The sequence below is a fragment of the Montipora foliosa genome, chromosome 11 (assembly GCF_036669935.1).
Source record: "Montipora foliosa isolate CH-2021 chromosome 11, ASM3666993v2, whole genome shotgun sequence".
NCBI lineage: Eukaryota > Metazoa > Cnidaria > Anthozoa > Scleractinia > Acroporidae > Montipora > Montipora foliosa.
In genome coordinates this window covers 12,474,785-12,492,284 of record NC_090879.1, presented here as the reverse complement: position 1 = coordinate 12,492,284, position 17,500 = coordinate 12,474,785, and the positions used below count along the sequence as shown (strand labels likewise).

Genomic DNA, 17,500 nt, shown 5'->3' with positions numbered 1-17,500 from the left:
CTAAAACCCACAAGAAGAAGTTAGCCATGCGTCCCATCTTATCTGCCACAGGAACATACAATTATAAACTTGCCAAGTGGCTGGACGAAAAGCTAAAGCCCATGTCCGTCAACGACCATACCGTCGGTGACATTTTTGTTTTTGCTGACGAACTCCGTGAAATGAAAATCAAAGAGCATGATGTTTTGGTGTCGTATGATGTGTCATCACTCTTTACTAATGTTCCTGTGGACGAAACCATTGAGAGTATTGCAGAGAGAGCCTTTGAGAACGACTGGTTCAACAAAGAACACGATCTTAATATCACGAAGCAGGCCCTGATAGAACTGTTAAGAATCGCCACCAAAAATCAGCTTTTCCAGTTTGAAGGAAACTTGTACGAACAAGTGGACGGTGTGGCAATGGGCTCGCCGCTGGGGCCTCTCATGGCAAACGCCTTCATGTGTAACATCGAGAAACAGCTGGAAACAGAAAACAAGATGCCCGCCTTTTACAAGCGCTATGTTGATGACACCCTTAGCGCAATGCCTGATGTTGAAGCAGCTATAGATTTCTTAACGACACTAAACAACAGTCACCCTTCTATTGATTTCACAATGGAGCTCGAAGAAAATGGCAGACTACCCTTTCTTGGAATGAACGTAATCAGGAATGGATGCTACCTGAACACAACGGTGTACCGAAAACCAACTGACACCGGACTGTTGTTACATTATCACAGCCACGTTGACGCGAGATATAAACGGTCACTGATAAATACCATGCTTAACCGTGCGTTTAAGCTCTCGTCTACATGGAAGGCCTTTCACGAGGAATGTGAACGCCTCAAAGAGATCTTTTCCCGTCTGTGTTATCCTGAAGATCATGTGCAGTCCACCATCCGCCTTTTCGTTGATTCAAAAGTTTCCGAGGAATCACGCACCCACGTTGATGAGAAGCGTGGGGACCCAATCAGAGTCGTGTTGCCCTTCAAGGACCAAAAATCTGCGAACGCCGTACGGAGACAACTTGCCGACCTAAGCCGTAAGATCAGTGCGGATATTACCCCTGTCTACACGAGCAAAAAGATCAAAGAAGAGATCCGGGTCCGTGAAGAGAAGCCACCCCTTGTAAGCCAACAGTGCGTTGTGTACCAATTCAAGTGTGACCTGTGCGACGCAGGTTATGTCGGATATACCTGCCGGCACCTTCACCAGCGCATTGAAGAGCACAAAGGGGCAACCATCGGCGACCATCTGAGAGAGAAACATGCATTGGAACCTAACAACATCGCAAAGAGTTTTAGAATTCTGAGGAAGTGCCAGAACAAGTTTGATTGTCTTGTTTTTGAAATGTTTTTTATAAAAGAACTGAAACCATCGCTAAACAAACAGTGTGACTCTATCCGCGCCAAATTATTTGTTTAGAACAGTTCTTGTAATTAATTATTTATTTATTTATTTATTTTTTTTTTGTCTATTGTTTTCTCTAGCTACCGTTCATTACTCCATATATTTTTAGCATTTTTTACACTTTTGTACATATTTTTATCACATTTCGGCGTTCGCCGCATTTTTATCTAGTTTTTACATATTTATGCTAATTCTTAAAACTTTTATTCTCACTTGAAAATGACCTCCGAGGGGTCGAAACGTCGTGACTTTTTATCGTTAGTCTTTATTACAAAATCTTTTTTAGAAGCCAATGAAAAATGGTGTACTGTCGAAGTTTACCAGATCTCACATTTCCAGTGACAGAGTGAGATCTGGGTACGAGATTAGCCCATGGGGTCCCATGCCGGTAGGACTATTGGCTCTTCCTCTAACACCGCCATTACATAATAATAATAACTTATATATAACTAATATACTAATATAAATAATTAAAACAACAGTAAATTAAAGACTATCAATATAAAAGATAATTAACATACTTAAGTAAGATTCCATTCGAATTGGAACGTAACCTATATCTACCCTCATTCTTAATATTAATAAACTCTGTTATATACCCTGGAGCATAGCCTAATATACCAAAAGTAAAATTTTAAATTCTATGCGGAATGTAACAGGCAGCCAGTGCAAATTATACAATAATGGTGTTATTCTGCAGTACTTAGATTCGTTATGTATTAATCTGGCTGCAGCGTTTTGGACCCTTTGGATTTTATGTATTTGATAGGCTGGTAGGCCAAAAAGAAGGCTATTGCAATAGTCTATACGACTACTAACAAAAGCATGAATCAGCTTTTCAGTAGATTCTCTAGACAAGTACTTCTAATTTTTCTGATATTATACAAGTAGTAGAATGCTAATGAACAAGTCTTGTTGATATGTGAGTTCATTGACAATGTGGAATCAAACCACACTTCCAAGTTCCTAACAGATGACGTAAGTTTTATTTCAAACTGACCAATAGGAATGCTGTTAAGTTGAATTTTGGCGAGCTGTTGTTTGGTGCCAATCACAAAAAACTCAGTCTTGTCATCGTTAAGAAGAAGTTTATCAGTAGTCATTCACAATCTGATATCATCAACACATCTTTGCACGGCTGCAACAGCTTCATCTTGACCAGTCTTATCATTAGGACTAAACGAGACATAGAGTTAGTTGTGTATCGTCCGCATAGCAATGTATCGTTGGTAGGTGATGTTTAATTACACCAAATAGTTTACTAGCGTAAACAGTAAAGAGCAGCGGACCGAGACACGAACCTTGAGGTACTCCAAAGTTCAACTTAAACCTTCTAGATTGTGTTGTATTGATTAAGATACGTAGGCATCTTTCGTCAAGATACGAACGCAACCATTCAATAACTGTTCCAGATACTGCAAACTTAGAGCTGAGTTGCTTCAACAAGATGTCATGGTCAACTGTATCGAAAGCAGAACTCAGGTCTAACAAAATTAGTAAAGTAAGATGTTGCTTATTCATGTTCAATAGGATATCATTTTTGACTCTTAATAAAGATGTTTTAGAAGTACATCAGGTGGGACATATTTTTTGTCCATAACAACCTCGTAGACAAACTCAGTAAACCACTCATCCGTCATCATTAAATATCCTGGTTTGTCTTTTTCCTCGCTCCAGAAATTCTCCACTCGCCATTTTGAGGTCTTCAGTTCCAAAGGGTTTTCGTCACCTTCTTGTTTTAAATCTGCGTTTCCCTGGACGCAAAAATATCAAAATCCTTTCAGCTTGGACTGAAGTTCAAACATAATATATAAAGCGTCCTCACAATAATCGACCTGTCACATTGATGACGGACCGAGAAGTTAACTGGTGCCACATAAATGAGATGGTACATTCTTACCCAGTGAGTGACTCAACAAAACGGGTACAAGAGATCTTGGAGATCATCACTTTTAACCAGCAACTTTACGACCCATGTTCATCCAAAATACATTGTGCACTTGTGTCGTTGTTTTGAAATAGTTCCAGCGTTTTCAATAGGTACTCCCCGGTGATTTTTGGATTTTTCGTCCGTGTGAAATTCCACGCGGCGCTCAATGCCTTTTGGGTGAACATGGGTCTTTAATAAGCAGTTACAAGTTGCAAAAGAAAGCCTGGAAAAAACCCAGGCTTGAACGAGGCGCAAACCGCGCGATTGCACTGCACAGCTCTATCAACTTTGTTTTACAAGCCAACTGGGAGCTGGTCACTTGTGAGTTTGAGTTATATTCCATAAGAGATGAACCAATGAATGATGCTCAGTTGGATGAGCATCGGGTTGTCACGTGGGAGGCCGCGGGTTCGAACCCCGGCCGGACCAACACTCAGGATCTTGTTGTCGTGCTGCCTTTCTAATTTCAGATGCAAATTGTTAGACTTTTAAATCTTCTCGGAGGACTATAAACCGTTGGCCCCGTCTCACAATTATCTTCTATGTTCATAAATTCCGGGACGTTAAAGAACCCACACACTGTTCGAGAAGAGTAGGGATGGAGTCCCAGCTGTTGTGGCTGTCCTGTTCTCTCCAGCAAAAGAGGCCGGCTTGGCAGTGTTGTCTCTAAAAAGGTTTATGGTGTATGAGATCACCAAGGCAGAAACAGCTTTAAGTCAAAAAGGGACTTTACCGAGTGCTGAAAAATGTAGATGTAGATATGATGAAGAAAAATATAGAATGATGAAGCTTTTGGTTAACATCGCTTATCGGCTCCATTTTTCATGTATTTCAATTTCCACAGTTTAAATATATACACATTCCAATAATAGTCTATATAGCACTCAATCTTTCACCCTTGGACCTTTTATGGGATGCAATTCGCACTCAAAAGTGACGAGGCTCCCAGTTAACTTGGTTGCTAAGTTGGTAGAGTAGTAGTGTAGCGCAATCGCACAGCCATGGCTTCGAGCCCCGTTGAAGCCTGGGTTATTAATGGGTTATTTGAAATATATGATAATATATTCTACAGCATTCAACACAGGTACACGTAGAAAAAAATCCATATGCTCTTAACATCTGTTGAAATTATTTAAGTAGAAAACATGTGCTCTACCACTGAGCGTCAGGCAACTTATGGGAGCTGATACACGTCCCGCATACTGCTAAGAATGAGATGTCGAAAGATGGTATTTCCCCAACTGCATGTATAGTGAAGGGATCGTGAACTTAAGATGCGAATGGCTACGAGCAGGACGATGCTGTCTTCGAATTCCTTACAAAAGATGACGTTTGGGGATCTCTGAGAGAACGGAAACACCAAAAGAGACATCACGAGGTGATAAAGTGAGCCATCTTCACCAGTTAACATGCATGCGTGATAGGCATATCGAAATGACATTTGCGACAAAAGCGTGTTGGAGGAAACTTTGGATTGTTTCAACTACGAAGCTACAATCATAGACAAAACTTTTGGGAAGGTTAGCACTTTTGACGTCTTCGTTGCTTCTCTCCCCTCCCACCTCATTAAATTGTTCTGCAAAACTAAATGGTTTTAGTAGGAAGATTAGGGGGAGGGGTCTATATAAGAGAAGGTGAAACTATTTCTTTTGCGCTTTCACAGAAGCGGGTTGAAGTACATACAGCTCTGGTGCGGTTCATTTACATAACCTTCCTAACTACTTTTGTCTATTGTAGCAGCTTGTTATCATGCCATCTTAGGTCTATTTGATTCCTATCGTCAATTTTCCAATTTGAAAGTATTCTTGCTTTCTAAGTTAAACTCGAACTTCACTTACCATTTTTATGGAAATTACAGCTTGACATCATCGCCAACCAGTACAAATGGCGCCCAGTGCTTTACAGCGCAATACTGCTTTGACTCTCGGAAAGATTTCATTGCTTGTTGAAGAGCTGCACCTGCGCTTTTTCCGTCTACCAGGTGCTGGTAGAAGCTCCTCATGAACAGCAACGTTACCTCGTCATCAATTGCCCAGAGTGACACCAAAACAGACCGAGCTCCAGCACACAGGAAAGCCCTTGCAATTCCCACCACTCCCTCAGACTTCACTTCTCCCCGGGCACTGTGACAACAAAACAGCACAACTAGTCTTGCTCGAAGAGAAATTGTCTGAACATCCGACATTTTCAAAATGAAGTCTTCCTCTTTGGGGATTGGAGATTTCCGTTCGTTATTTGGAGCTAAAGCAATTTCTCCCGTTTTTTGGCATCCATGTGCTGCAATGTGAACTAAAGCAACTGATTTCATACTTTTCAGCACCTCAGCTTTCGTGGCACTTTTTCAAGTCAGTGGTGTTGTCTGCAGAAGTTGTCCAATCATCTCTACTTCTTGTTTTGCGCACGGAAGCTGTTCCAAAATAGGATCCCCTTTCTTGTTAGTAACTTCCTTCAACCACGGATCACCTACAAGCAGGGCTCCAGTCGTACTTTGGAAGTCTTCAGGTGCACCAACGATCACATTAAAAGCGGTCAACGAGGGAATGGTGCGGATCCTGATAGATTTACTCAATGCACAATATGGAGCCAAGCAAAATGGTCCATCGCGAACAACGATTAACTCATTTCCTTGGAGCAAGTCTGCAATTGGCTCGAGTAAGACATCATACAACGGCTGTAAAGAGTTGACAGATGATGAAGATGGTAGAACTTCTTTCTCACTGATAGGGTTTTGCTGCAAGACAGGTCATTGCGTAGTGAATCCAAAGAACGATTCTCGCATCTGACACCATCCCCTACGCCGATCCCTTTCAAAATAGTTTCCATCAACAAATCAGCACTTCCATTTGCAATTTCGTTTTGTCGAAAGCTGATCTTCCTGTCATTTCTTAGCACCCAAAACGTGATCTTGTTGTTGTCAAGTGCAACAAAAACGGCTTGTGAAGGTAAAAGCTCTAATGCAGCTGTAAGAGTTTGATTCGGAGCAAGTGCAGACAATGACTGAGAGTCAATGCCGTATTGATCTTGCAAAATATCCATCAAAGCCTGTGCTCGACCTTTCTCGGCAGCATACAAAGCTTCTTCAATCTCTCCATTCTTAAAAAGTGTACTCCACAGAGCAGTGTATGACAAGCGATACGTATCACGAAAACTTATTTTCCATCCATCTTCTGACTTCAGACTATGCCTTGTTTCATCAAAACGTTTTATACTTGAAGGATAACAACTGAGTGCATTACTCAAGGAACCCAACAATTCATGATCACGACCTTGCGAATACCACGCGATTCCCTCTCCTAGACAGTTTCCAATTTCCTTGAAAATACTAAGACTACGTTCATGGTACTCCAGGGCTTCCTTAAAACTTTCTAGATTGCCATAGGCATTTCCCAGATTTCCATAGGCCGATCCCTCCCCAGCCCTATCTCCAACTTCTTTAGCAATACTAAGACGTTTTTCGTAGTACTCAATGGCTTGTTTAAAATTACCTAGATTGCGGTAGGCATTTCCCAGCTTTCCATAGGCTGATCCCTCCTCAGCCTTATTACCAACTTCTTTAGCAATGCTAAGACTTTTTTCGCAGTGCTCAATGGCTTGTTTAAAATTACCTAGATTGCGATAGGCATTTCCCAGATTTCCATAGGCTGATCCCACCCCAGCCCTATCCCCTACTTCTTTAGCAATACTAAGACCTTTTTCGCAGTGCTCAATGGCTTGTTTAAAATTACCTAGATTGCGATAGGCATTTCCCAGATTTCCATAGGCTGATCCCACCCCAGCCCTATCCCCTACTTCTTTAGCAATACTAAGATCTTTTTTGTAGTACTCAATGGCTTTTTAAAAATTACCTAGACTAAGATACGCGTTTCCCAGATTTCCAAAGGCTGATCCCTCCCCAGCCCTATCCACTACTTCTTTAGCAATACTAAGACGTTTTTCGTAGTACTCAATGGCTTTCTTAAAATAACCTAGTTTGCGATAGGCATTTCCCAGATTTCCATAGGCTGATCCCTCACCAGCCCTATTACCTACTTCTTTAGCAATACTAAGATGTTTTTCGTAGTACTCAATGGCTTGTTTAAAATTACCTAGCCTAAAATACGCAATTCCCAGATTTCCATAGGTTGATCCCTCCTCCGCCCTGCAGTCTATTTCTATGGAAATATGTAATGCTTGCGCATAAGTTTTTATGGCTTGTTGATAATCAGGTAGGTTGAGGTAAGCACCGCCGAGATGAAAATGAGCCCTTTCCTCACGATATCTGTCTTCTACACTTATCGCAATGACAAGCTCTAGTATTCGCTGCTCTACAGCCTCTAACTTCCCATCTACCATTCTTCAATAACTAAATGAGAACTAAAACTTTTTCAATGAGATGACCCAATGTCAAATCAAGGATAAAGCTGGAAGGAAAGAAAGATAAAGATGCTTGATGTTTAATCTGCTTTTTAGCTTCGAGACGAAAACGTTTTTCTCGCCCTATCCCCTCCCAGGATGGTTAGTTAAGGGGTGGTATCAACGGGTTAACACGGCGGGTTTTCCCTCACCTTTGCTGGAAATAAATCACGATTCTAGATAAAATAATTCATTTGTTTTGTTAACAAATAAACGGCCACGATTGTGACAAGCAGAGCTGCACTTTGGAGTTTAAGTAAAAGAGCGAAAAGCATAAAGTAGTAAAAGGTCATGGATGACTGCAGCTTACCAATAACTCCAAATCACACCCTCCTTTTTTTCACAAGTCAACCACTGAGCAAAACAGTTCTGCTTTACTTGCTTAATCATCAAACAGATAAAATAAAAAAACTCATATCGAGTTCGGCAGTTGCAAAATTTAGCATCGTATTGCCAGTGAAAACCGAGTGAGCCAGAATGCTAGCACAATAGTGAACTAACGCTTTGGAAAGAACAAGAGCTTTAAACATTCCTTCTGAAAAATTGCTTCTTGAATCTTTACGCATTCATGCCACTTCGTTTTGCATTTGACTTACCAATTGCTATATGACAGAACGAGTTTCATTTAATCAGAGAGGTCTAAACGTCACTTATCACTAAAAACCCAGCACAATGACAACTTTAGCAAAGAAAAACTTAAGGCAGAGGACTCGTCATAAAATGTCCTATTCACTTTTTTGATCATAGTTGACTGGGTGTTCATAATAAGTTATGAATGCAGCCCAAGGATCAGCGGTTCATTGAGCAAGTTAGAGAATTTATTTGTCAGCTATTGGAGCTTTAAAATTACAAACTGTGAAACATCATAAGTCCACCACATGTAGAAAGGAATTGCATTGCGTTTTGGGCAAGAACATGATACTTTATGTTTGAAGCCTTTTAGAGGGGGACGTGGGGGGGGGGGGGGGCATTGAGGTCTAGAGACTGTAAACCCCCTTCTCCTTCTACAAACTGAATATCTGAACAAAATACTTTGTTGACGTATGCATGATATGGACTAAACTTATATTCATGTTATAGGTATTTGTGGATGCCTTGATTGTGAATAACACATATCCTCTAGTTTGTCTTTTCGGCTTAAATGTAAGAAATCCAGATCCCCCAAAAATATAATCGTCCCTAAGTGGATGGTAATACATCGCATCAAAACTATGTTAACTAAACACTAAGTGACCCAAGTTTTAAGCCTTGATTTAAAAAAGACACCTGTTTATTTTAACTAGAATTTTCCTATTTAATGGTCCGCCATTACTAACTTTGAAATATTTGAGAGAGCTGGATCGAGGAGAAAATAACATGCAATGGGTGTGTACGAGGCACGGGAGTTTCGGGCATTCAGACTTTTAAACTAGTGTTTTGCATATAAAATGAACTGCATTTTAAGCTGGTGAGTAAATGACGTCACTTTCCCCAGATCCAACCCTCTGAGGTCCCATCGGTTAGTTTTGAACGTGAGTATTGGCGGACCGGGAAATCCAAAATCTACACTCAAAGTAAACAGCCTTTCGATAAATATGCAAGCTCAAAATTTTGCCAGTGAGGTGTTAAGCAAACTCACTGAAAATCTGAAGAAAAAAGGAAATGATTTTTTGATCATAGTAGCACTTTAACTGCAGCGCGCCTGAAACTTTTGTTCAATTCAAACAAGTGTAACGATTGTTTTGTAAAGCCTGCCGGCCCAGGATATTGCTCATTCGTCCTGAACTTTAATCAGCCGTTGGCGAACCGGTACAGTCAAGCAAACAGCGCTGGTTTCAATACTCTTTAAGTATTGAAGTATTTACAATCATTAGCACGAACTTGAAAATTACTGACCTTTCTTCCTCAGTGAGTCACTCAGAAAGACAGCATAGTAATTAGAGCGCGACCAAAGAAAGAAATCTGCAGTCTGATCTTAAAAAAAGGAAAAAAAAAAGAAACACGAATAACAAAATGGAAATACTCTTCTTTCTTGGAATGGTCCGTGCCTCACAATTACTTTCTTTGCCTCAATGTACTAGAAACATACACTTAGTTTTCGTTCCTTTGTCACAATGTGAAACTAATCCAAAACATTCAGCATAAATTAAACTTTGCAAAAAACTATAACAAGCTGTAATGGTGTCAAAACAAATCGAGTTCTGAGATATAGTGATGTAGTGACACGAATATTTTTTGATAAGCTTAGCAAACAGAGGAGCATCTTTTGAGCCAACCTGATCTCGATTAACAATCTGACCATAAATGCTTTGTTTCAAAGTAGCAATGTTCGGATAGAATTGATTGCTCCTATGGAGCACTCAACTTACCATTTGCAAATAATTTGCAAATAAGACAGCGTTTAAACAATACAGAGATTACAGCAGAACAAGAAAACAGCAGTTTGGAAGAACCGTGTTTACTTGGCGAAGGCACGGAAAGTGATTTGTTCAGTTGCAGTTTTGAATATATAGCGGAAATCATTCTATTATCAGCTCTGTGATACGTTGTTTTGACTCCAGCATTATCACAAGTAAACGGAAAACAGGAGACTGACGGAAAATGAAATTACGTCCGGTAAAGATAAAAGAAAAAGAGTCTCCGGCTTTAAGAGTACCCGACGATTTAGATATGAGCCTTACTGCCAGTAAACATGCACATCTAAGTAAACCAGCACGCTTATTTATTCTTCTCTCAGAGCTTTACGTCAGGGGAAGTATCGAAAACCAAGCACTCGAAAACGAAGAACATAGCACGAAGCACACAAAAGGTCGAAATCGAAATAAGCACCCTAAGTCGAAAACGAAGCAATCAAAACTCGAAAACGAAGCACCCAATTTGCCATTAGAAGATCGCTTTGACCATAGGCAAAAACCAAATTTGTTGTTGTTGATCAGACTAAAAATCAACTTTCTACTTAAGATCGTTTTTCTGCTGTTTCTTAATATATCCTAGTGTTTATGAAGTTGGGTAGACAGCAGAAAACCACTGTGGTCTTTAAATCCTTAAATGGTCTTACACCCGAGTATTGAAGCGATGTATTTATCGATCGATCTGATGTTACTAATTATTCACTGAAGGACTCCGTGAACAAACTTCAGGGGCACTCAACGACCAATTTGTTGTAAAATGTATTATTATATCCCAGTTAATGAAAATAAATGTTATTAAGGCATTTTCAGGTGTTTTTGAGTGTTGCTGGGAAAACATTATCTGTTCCTTTTTCCCAGCAAGGCACACAAGAAATTTCCCAGCCAGCTAGATAAAATTGGTTGGTTTCCCAGCCAGCTGATCAAATTTATTTCCCAGCCAGGAATTCCGCGCGCTTTCAAATGCCTCGATCCGAAACGACCGAACAAAAGCGACAAAACTGGGACAAAACAGGTTTTTTCCGCAAGCGCAATCACTCTGACCAGCCGTCGTATGTTTGTGACTACTCTTTGGGAGAGGGAAGAGGTTCCTTTTTTTTTTTTTTTTTTAGTCGTCCTCAGTCTTCAGAGTTTCTACAGCCAGCTCGGGTTGAAATGCTAGAAAGAGTCAGTAATTCCCAGGCAAAACCTCTATCAATAACAAAATTTCCCAGCCAGCTCACCGAAACACCTGTATTTCTGCCAGCCAGCAGGATTCCTCTGCGGAACAGATAATGTGAGGAACAGATTCGTTGGGTGCCCCTGAAACTTTCTGTTCCAATACCATTTATTTGGACGACAGTTTTAGCTATAATGGAGTGGTGCGGTGAGGTGCGGTGCGGTGCGGTGCGGTGCGGTGCGGTGCGGTGCGGTGCGGTGCGGTGCGGTGCGGTGCGGTGCGGTGCGGTGCTGTGCTGTGCTGTGCTGTGCTGTGCTTTGGAACAGCTCAGAATCACTGAATATCAAATAATTGTTATGGGGGTACAGAGATTCGCTCTTTTACCTCATATCCTCTAGCTCCTGTCGGAAACAGGATAATTGGTATTGATTAAGCTAATGTTTATGTATATCGCAAATCAATGAAGTTTAAAGGTGAACTAACATTTTAGCCTTTGGCCATTATGTTTGATGACCATTCAACATGTTAGATGATGTTGGAACATGTTTCATACAGCATCAAACATTCGATTCAAAATCTTCCAACATTTCTTTTCTTCAATGATGAAATGGTATATGAAATGAATCATATGAATTGCGGATATGAAATCAAGTGAAGCTATGATCTTCGCAGTTACGAACGCAATTTTTACAATTGCGTAGAGAAGCCTGAAAAATTCAGGACTTCAACGGGGTTTGAACCCGTGACCTCGCGATTCCGGTGCGACGCTCTAACCAACTGAGGTATGAGGCCACTGACGTTGGGAGCTGGTCATTTGTGGGTTCTAATGGTCCCGTGAGGAATGAATCAATGATGAAATGGTATATGAAATGAATCATATGAACTGCGGATATGAAATCAAGTGAAGCTATGATCTTCGCAGTTACGAACGCAATTTTTACAATTGCGTAGAGAAGCCTTCTCTACGCAATTGTAAAAATTGCGTTCGTAATTGCGAAGATCATAGCTTCACTTGATTTCTTTTCTTCTCGTGTTGGATGTGTAAATTTTTCGTTTGGCCAGTCTCAACCAACATGTTGCAAGTGCGCACGCGCAGTGTGATAAAAAATCCATTCATTATCAAAGATATCTTACCCACAACCCTGTGAGTCTTACGTTTGATCAAGCGTGTAGACAGGATGATTGATATAGTTTGGCCACCCCATAATTTTCAACATGTTGGATCTATGCAAACTCAGATTTGCATTGGTAATTAACTCCCTTGGGATTGTAATAATTTAGTATATAACGGAGTGTTTTGTGCCACACCCTGTCACTCAAGTTGAGGCCGTGAACTCGGGTGGTCCCGATGCCTTTTGTGATACCCACCCGACTTACTATAGAATGTCAAGTTCAAGCTCCAGAGCAAATTCAAGTCCAGCAACCGGGCGATAACCAGGTTTACCACAGGTAGCCCAGGCTCACTGTGTGTGCCACGTAGGTAAATATAGAGAACATATGAGGCGAAGTTTAGGTCTGGAAATTTGCTAGAAAATGGAAATAAAAATCGATGAAACGTGGCACACACAGTGAGCTTGAACTACCTGTGGTTTTACCAGGCGGCGGGACAGCCTCAGGCTCAACCAGTGGCGGCCCTTCAAGCTCAACCTGAGGTACCATATAATTTCTTGCCGTGGTAGTTCTATTGCGTCTAGTATTAGTTCTCCTTCTCTCTCTAGGAATCTTATGGTCCGTTTGAATTATTTGACCTGTGTGGCTTGCCTGGTGGTGCGTCGTTTGTTTGGCTTACGTGCGAGGACATGTTGAAGTTTATTTTGCTTGTGGGGTTAATGGCTTGTGCGGCGTGCCTTGCGGGGCTACACTTTTAGCAATTTGTCTAACTTGATTTTTATAGTGTTGAATTCTACTTATGGGTTTTTGCCTGTGAGGTTTCTTGCCTGGTGACGCTACCTTTGAAGTATACGAGATACTGGCCTTTGAGATGTGCCTGGTGGGGCTAAATTTGTGAGTTGTTTTGACTGTGAGGCGTCAGGGGATAAAGTATTCAAGCGTTCATTTCGTAATTCTTTTGCGATTTTATGAATAAGTTAAATATTTTGTTTCGGTTCAGTTTTCATTGGATTGAGTTTTTCAAGCGTTACACGGCATTCTGGAATGTTGTGATGTTTCTTTTGTTTCGGTGGACTTTACAATGTTGTAAATTCTAAACAATTTTCTGGCTGTGGACTTAATAATGTTGGTAAACTCTAGAGATTTACCGGTTGTGTGTAGTGCTCTGTATTTTGCTTTCTGATTTGCGTCTTTCATTATTGCTGTGGGCAACTCATGTGGTTTTTAAAACAAAAATATAGATGGTATATTTTTCTGGATTGTTCAGAGTGTTGCTGGCTTTTCATGTTTGTTGTTTTTCTTTACCTATGGTGACTATAATCCTAATAGAGAGAAGGATTCTGTTTGAGAATGATATTTATAATATTATAGTGAGTCTCTGGTCGTTTGGGGCAATTTCATTAATGGTTTTTTCTTTTAATTCGATGTAGAATGGTGCTGTCTTAGCGGCTGTAGTTGAGTACTTGTGTGATTGATTTCCGAACTGAAATTTGAATAAATTGTGTTTTGGTTAATACTTTTCTGTTTGGGTCATTTGTTTGCATTGCTTCGTAGAAGTCACAGGTTATTTGTTTTCAATTTTGGTTAGTTTAACAAAAACAGAAACAAAAAAAATTGGTTTGTTATTTAAAGGGCTTTAGTTTATGGAACCGTGTTCGTGGTTGAATTTCCTTCGCGTTGAAGAATAAATGCAATGTAGAATATAGAGAAGGTTGCCATACCTATTTTCCTGCAACTTTTTTTTGTAATTTTTTTCTTGGTTCAGGGTCGGGGCCGAGCAACTCCTGCTGGTCTGCCGCATACGGTAGCCACTAGACGTTCTGTTTTCAGACGTGTGCGGTTGCTTCTCTCCTTATCGGGAACCCCGTTTCTTGTTCACTCTATAGAAGTCACATTTTGATATTTTCACTCGACGTAGGATAATTTAATTCTGCAATTTTCCCTTTGTTTTTCTTTTCTCTGGGCTAAGTTCCGTTTTTGCTTTTTTTCTGCGCTAGGCCATGACTCTCCAGTTAAACTCAACTTTGGGAAAGGATAGTCGAGGTACCAGTTTAGATGAATTTAAACTTGAAGTAAGAGGTGTCAAGCCTAGAAGTGTGGCTTCTTCGGTGAATGTAAATGGGGTTCCCGTTCAGGAGGGAGCGACATTACATGCCCAGTCCTGGAGTGAGGTGCTCTCATCTGGAAAAGTCCCGGATTTAGACTGTCTTTGTCTAAGAAACCCCGAATACTTTATATCCGGGGGTTTGCAACATAGTCTGGAAGCCTGGGACCTAGTCCTCCAAGAACACCCTTTACCGGTGTATATAAGAAAGTTCGGTATTCTTCAATTTTGCCTCCTCAGAAGCAATTTCGTAATCATGTCTCTTGTAAAAATTTCAATGAATTCATTAGTAATGAGGTTATAAATCGAGTTCGAACGGGTGCGTTTAGGGTTTGGGGCGAGGTAGGTGTTTATGACCCTCCCCACCTTGTTCTTCCGTTAACTGTAGAACCCTCCAAGCCTAGGCTCTGTTTGGACGCGCGATTCTTAAATTTGTGGATGAGAGATGCTCCTTTTTCTCTTGACAAATTGTCTGATGTGACTCGCTTTGTGTACCCAAACTCGTTTATGACGAAGTGCGACGATAAGTCAGCCTATGACCACATCCTCTTGTCAGAAGCTTCGCAATCATATTTTGGTTTCAGCTTTGGTGGTCTGTGGTTTGTTTGCACTACTTGACCGTTTGGTTGAAAGATATCACCTTTCGTTTACCATACAGGAGGGCTTTTGGCGTCAGGATGTTTGAGGTCTAAGGGTATCCCTTGCTTGTTGTATTTCGATGATCGGTTAAATGGCGAACTCTTAACATCCTGTGGCCCGTGGTCGGTTCTTCTGGAGAAGAGGTCCGCCAACTTTCGATTGAGCGCGGCTAGAAATGTGCGGCTTTGTTTGTAGTCTTGTCTGTTCTAGTGGAACTTGGTTACACGTAGTCTATTGGCATTAAAAAATCCGTCTTGTCCCCTACTAACGTCTTTAGAATATTTGGGTTTTATTGTAGATTCTACAAAGCAATCGTTCTTCATTCCCGAGCGTAAGATTGAGTCGTTTGCCCGACTTAGAGAGAGTATCCTTGGTGGGAAGTCTTCTACTGCTCCTCTAAAAAACTTGCAGAGGTTTCAAGGGAAATGTATTCCTTTTTCGTTGGCTGTTCCGGCCGCTAAACGTTTTACCAGAGAAGTTTGTAGAGATATTTCATTGGTAAGCTCCGATGGCATAGTTTCTTTGTCGAAACCTGTGTTGGAGGAAATAGTGCATTGGCGTTTCCTCGATAATTGGGAACAATGTCTCCCGTGGAGGGATGAGAAACATCACAGTTTAACTCTCTCCACGAATGCGTCAGGGCATGGTTGGAGGTGTGTCATTCATTCTCCGTCTGGTGACCAGGTCCTTTGCGATTATTGGTCTAACGATCAACTCAGTCTCTTTATTTCGTCTAAAGAGATGCTTGCTTTGGTGTATGCGATAAAAGCTTTACCGGACTCCATTCATAACTGGCGGATTGACGCCCGCGTAAACAGCTAGGTGGTCATTGACGTCTGGGGAGGACAGGGTAGTAAGTCTTCCTCCCAGTTGACGTCGGTGACGAAGCAATTGTTTTTTGAATTGGCGTCCCGTAATATCCAATTAAATTTTCTATACTTTCCTTGCGGAGAGAATCTGGCGGATGATCCTTCTGCATTTGGGAAGTTGACTGCATTTGAGGCTATTGATAGAGCCTTCGGTGGTGCTCATGGTCTTTCATTTGATCTTTTGGCCTTGGACTCCAATGCTGTCAGGAACAGAGATGGTTATCCCTTTCTTTTCGCGGTTTCCCAGCCCTCAGTCTGATAATCTGTGCCTTGGAAAGAGAGGGGACATGAACGTTCTTTTTGTCTCCCTCAAAGGGTGGCTTTAGGGCCGTTCTTTGCCCAGTGGATTTGTGGTTACATATCATAGACCATATTCATAGATGGTAGTTAATAGATTATTCTATTATCCTTGTTCTAATATTATAGACCAACTAGCCTTGATAGGATACAAAAATTTGGTTTATCAACGGAGTTGATAATGTAAATTGACCACCGTACAGAGATTCTAAAAGCTGACGTTTCGAGCGTTAGCCCTTCGTCAGAGCGAATCTTCGTCAGAGCGATTCGCTCTAACGAAGGGCTAACGCTCGAAACGTCAGCTTTTAGAATCTCTGTACGGTGGTCAATTTACATTATCAACTCCGTTGATAAACCAAATTTTTGTATACTACTTCCCCACCGACGCAGCACCACAGTTTCTTTAGAAACTACCCCTTCATTCATAGCCTTGATAGGAGTTGACAAAATACAAAAGTTGCTTTAGAACGAGGCTTGTTGGACTAACTGGCACACACACAAAATAATAGTTTCTTGGCCTCCATTTTTTGAATACTGTCTATGATCGATGTTGACGCCTTTAAAAACATTTCTGTTGCCGAGTGACTCTTGGTAACCGATTCATTGACGTTTTCATTACGTTGCAGAATCCGTATTGCTGCATCTTTTTGGTGTCCCCACACCAACTCCGTTCGTTCCCGCGACTTTTAGTGCCTCAAGGTAAACCAACATAGGCTTCGATTCTTTGGAAAATAAGACAGAAGCAATTGCGAAATTAGTAGAGTTGATGACATGATTTCGAGTTAGCTAGATAAAAGCACAAGTAAATTTCCCAGACAAACAAAATTGCACGAGCCCGCGGGGCTGATGACATGATTTCGAGTTTGTTAGAAATAAGCACAAGTAAATTTCTCAGACTAACAAAGTTGGATGAGCCCGCGGGGCTAATAATATACATAAAAAAAGGTGTAAAGATCAAAAAGCAAAACAAATGAAAAAGTGGCAGCAAGCGCTTCAATTTCTATCTCCTCATTTGCATATGCGAGATCCCGTGAGAAAGCGCATGCGTGGTGAAGATCATTACAGCGTTGCATTCGGTGAAGGAAGATCCTAAGTATTTACGCTGGAGTTATCGTTTTAAAATCTTTTGCATCGACGATTCAGCCATTCTACTAGTTTCCTCTACTGATAGACGAAAGTCTGTACTAGGGCTAAAGTACTCTTTGAGATAGAATGTTCAAAT

The 17,500-nt window shown here is 41.0% G+C and overlaps 2 protein-coding genes across 2 annotated transcripts; one reads left to right on the top strand and one right to left on the bottom strand.

Annotated features, from left to right (window-relative positions):
- The first annotated feature begins 11 nt into the window (after positions 1–11).
- On the top strand, positions 12–1,410 carry LOC137976175 (uncharacterized). The gene has a single exon (XM_068823467.1). It carries the CDS (start codon positions 27–29, stop codon positions 1,404–1,406), a length of 1,380 nt encoding a protein of 459 aa, XP_068679568.1. The 5' UTR covers positions 12–26; the 3' UTR covers positions 1,407–1,410.
- Positions 1,411–2,311: 901 nt separating this feature from the next.
- On the bottom strand, positions 2,312–7,653 carry LOC137976684 (G-protein-signaling modulator 2-like). Its single transcript, XM_068824043.1, has 3 exons — positions 7,245–7,653; positions 5,160–7,046; positions 2,312–3,145 (listed from the first exon to the last, which is right to left on the bottom strand). The coding sequence occupies exons 1-2, from the start codon at positions 7,651–7,653 to the stop codon at positions 5,935–5,937; spliced, it is 1,521 nt and encodes a 506-aa protein (XP_068680144.1). The 3' UTR covers positions 2,312–3,145; positions 5,160–5,934.
- Between the last annotated feature and the right edge of the window lie 9,847 nt (positions 7,654–17,500).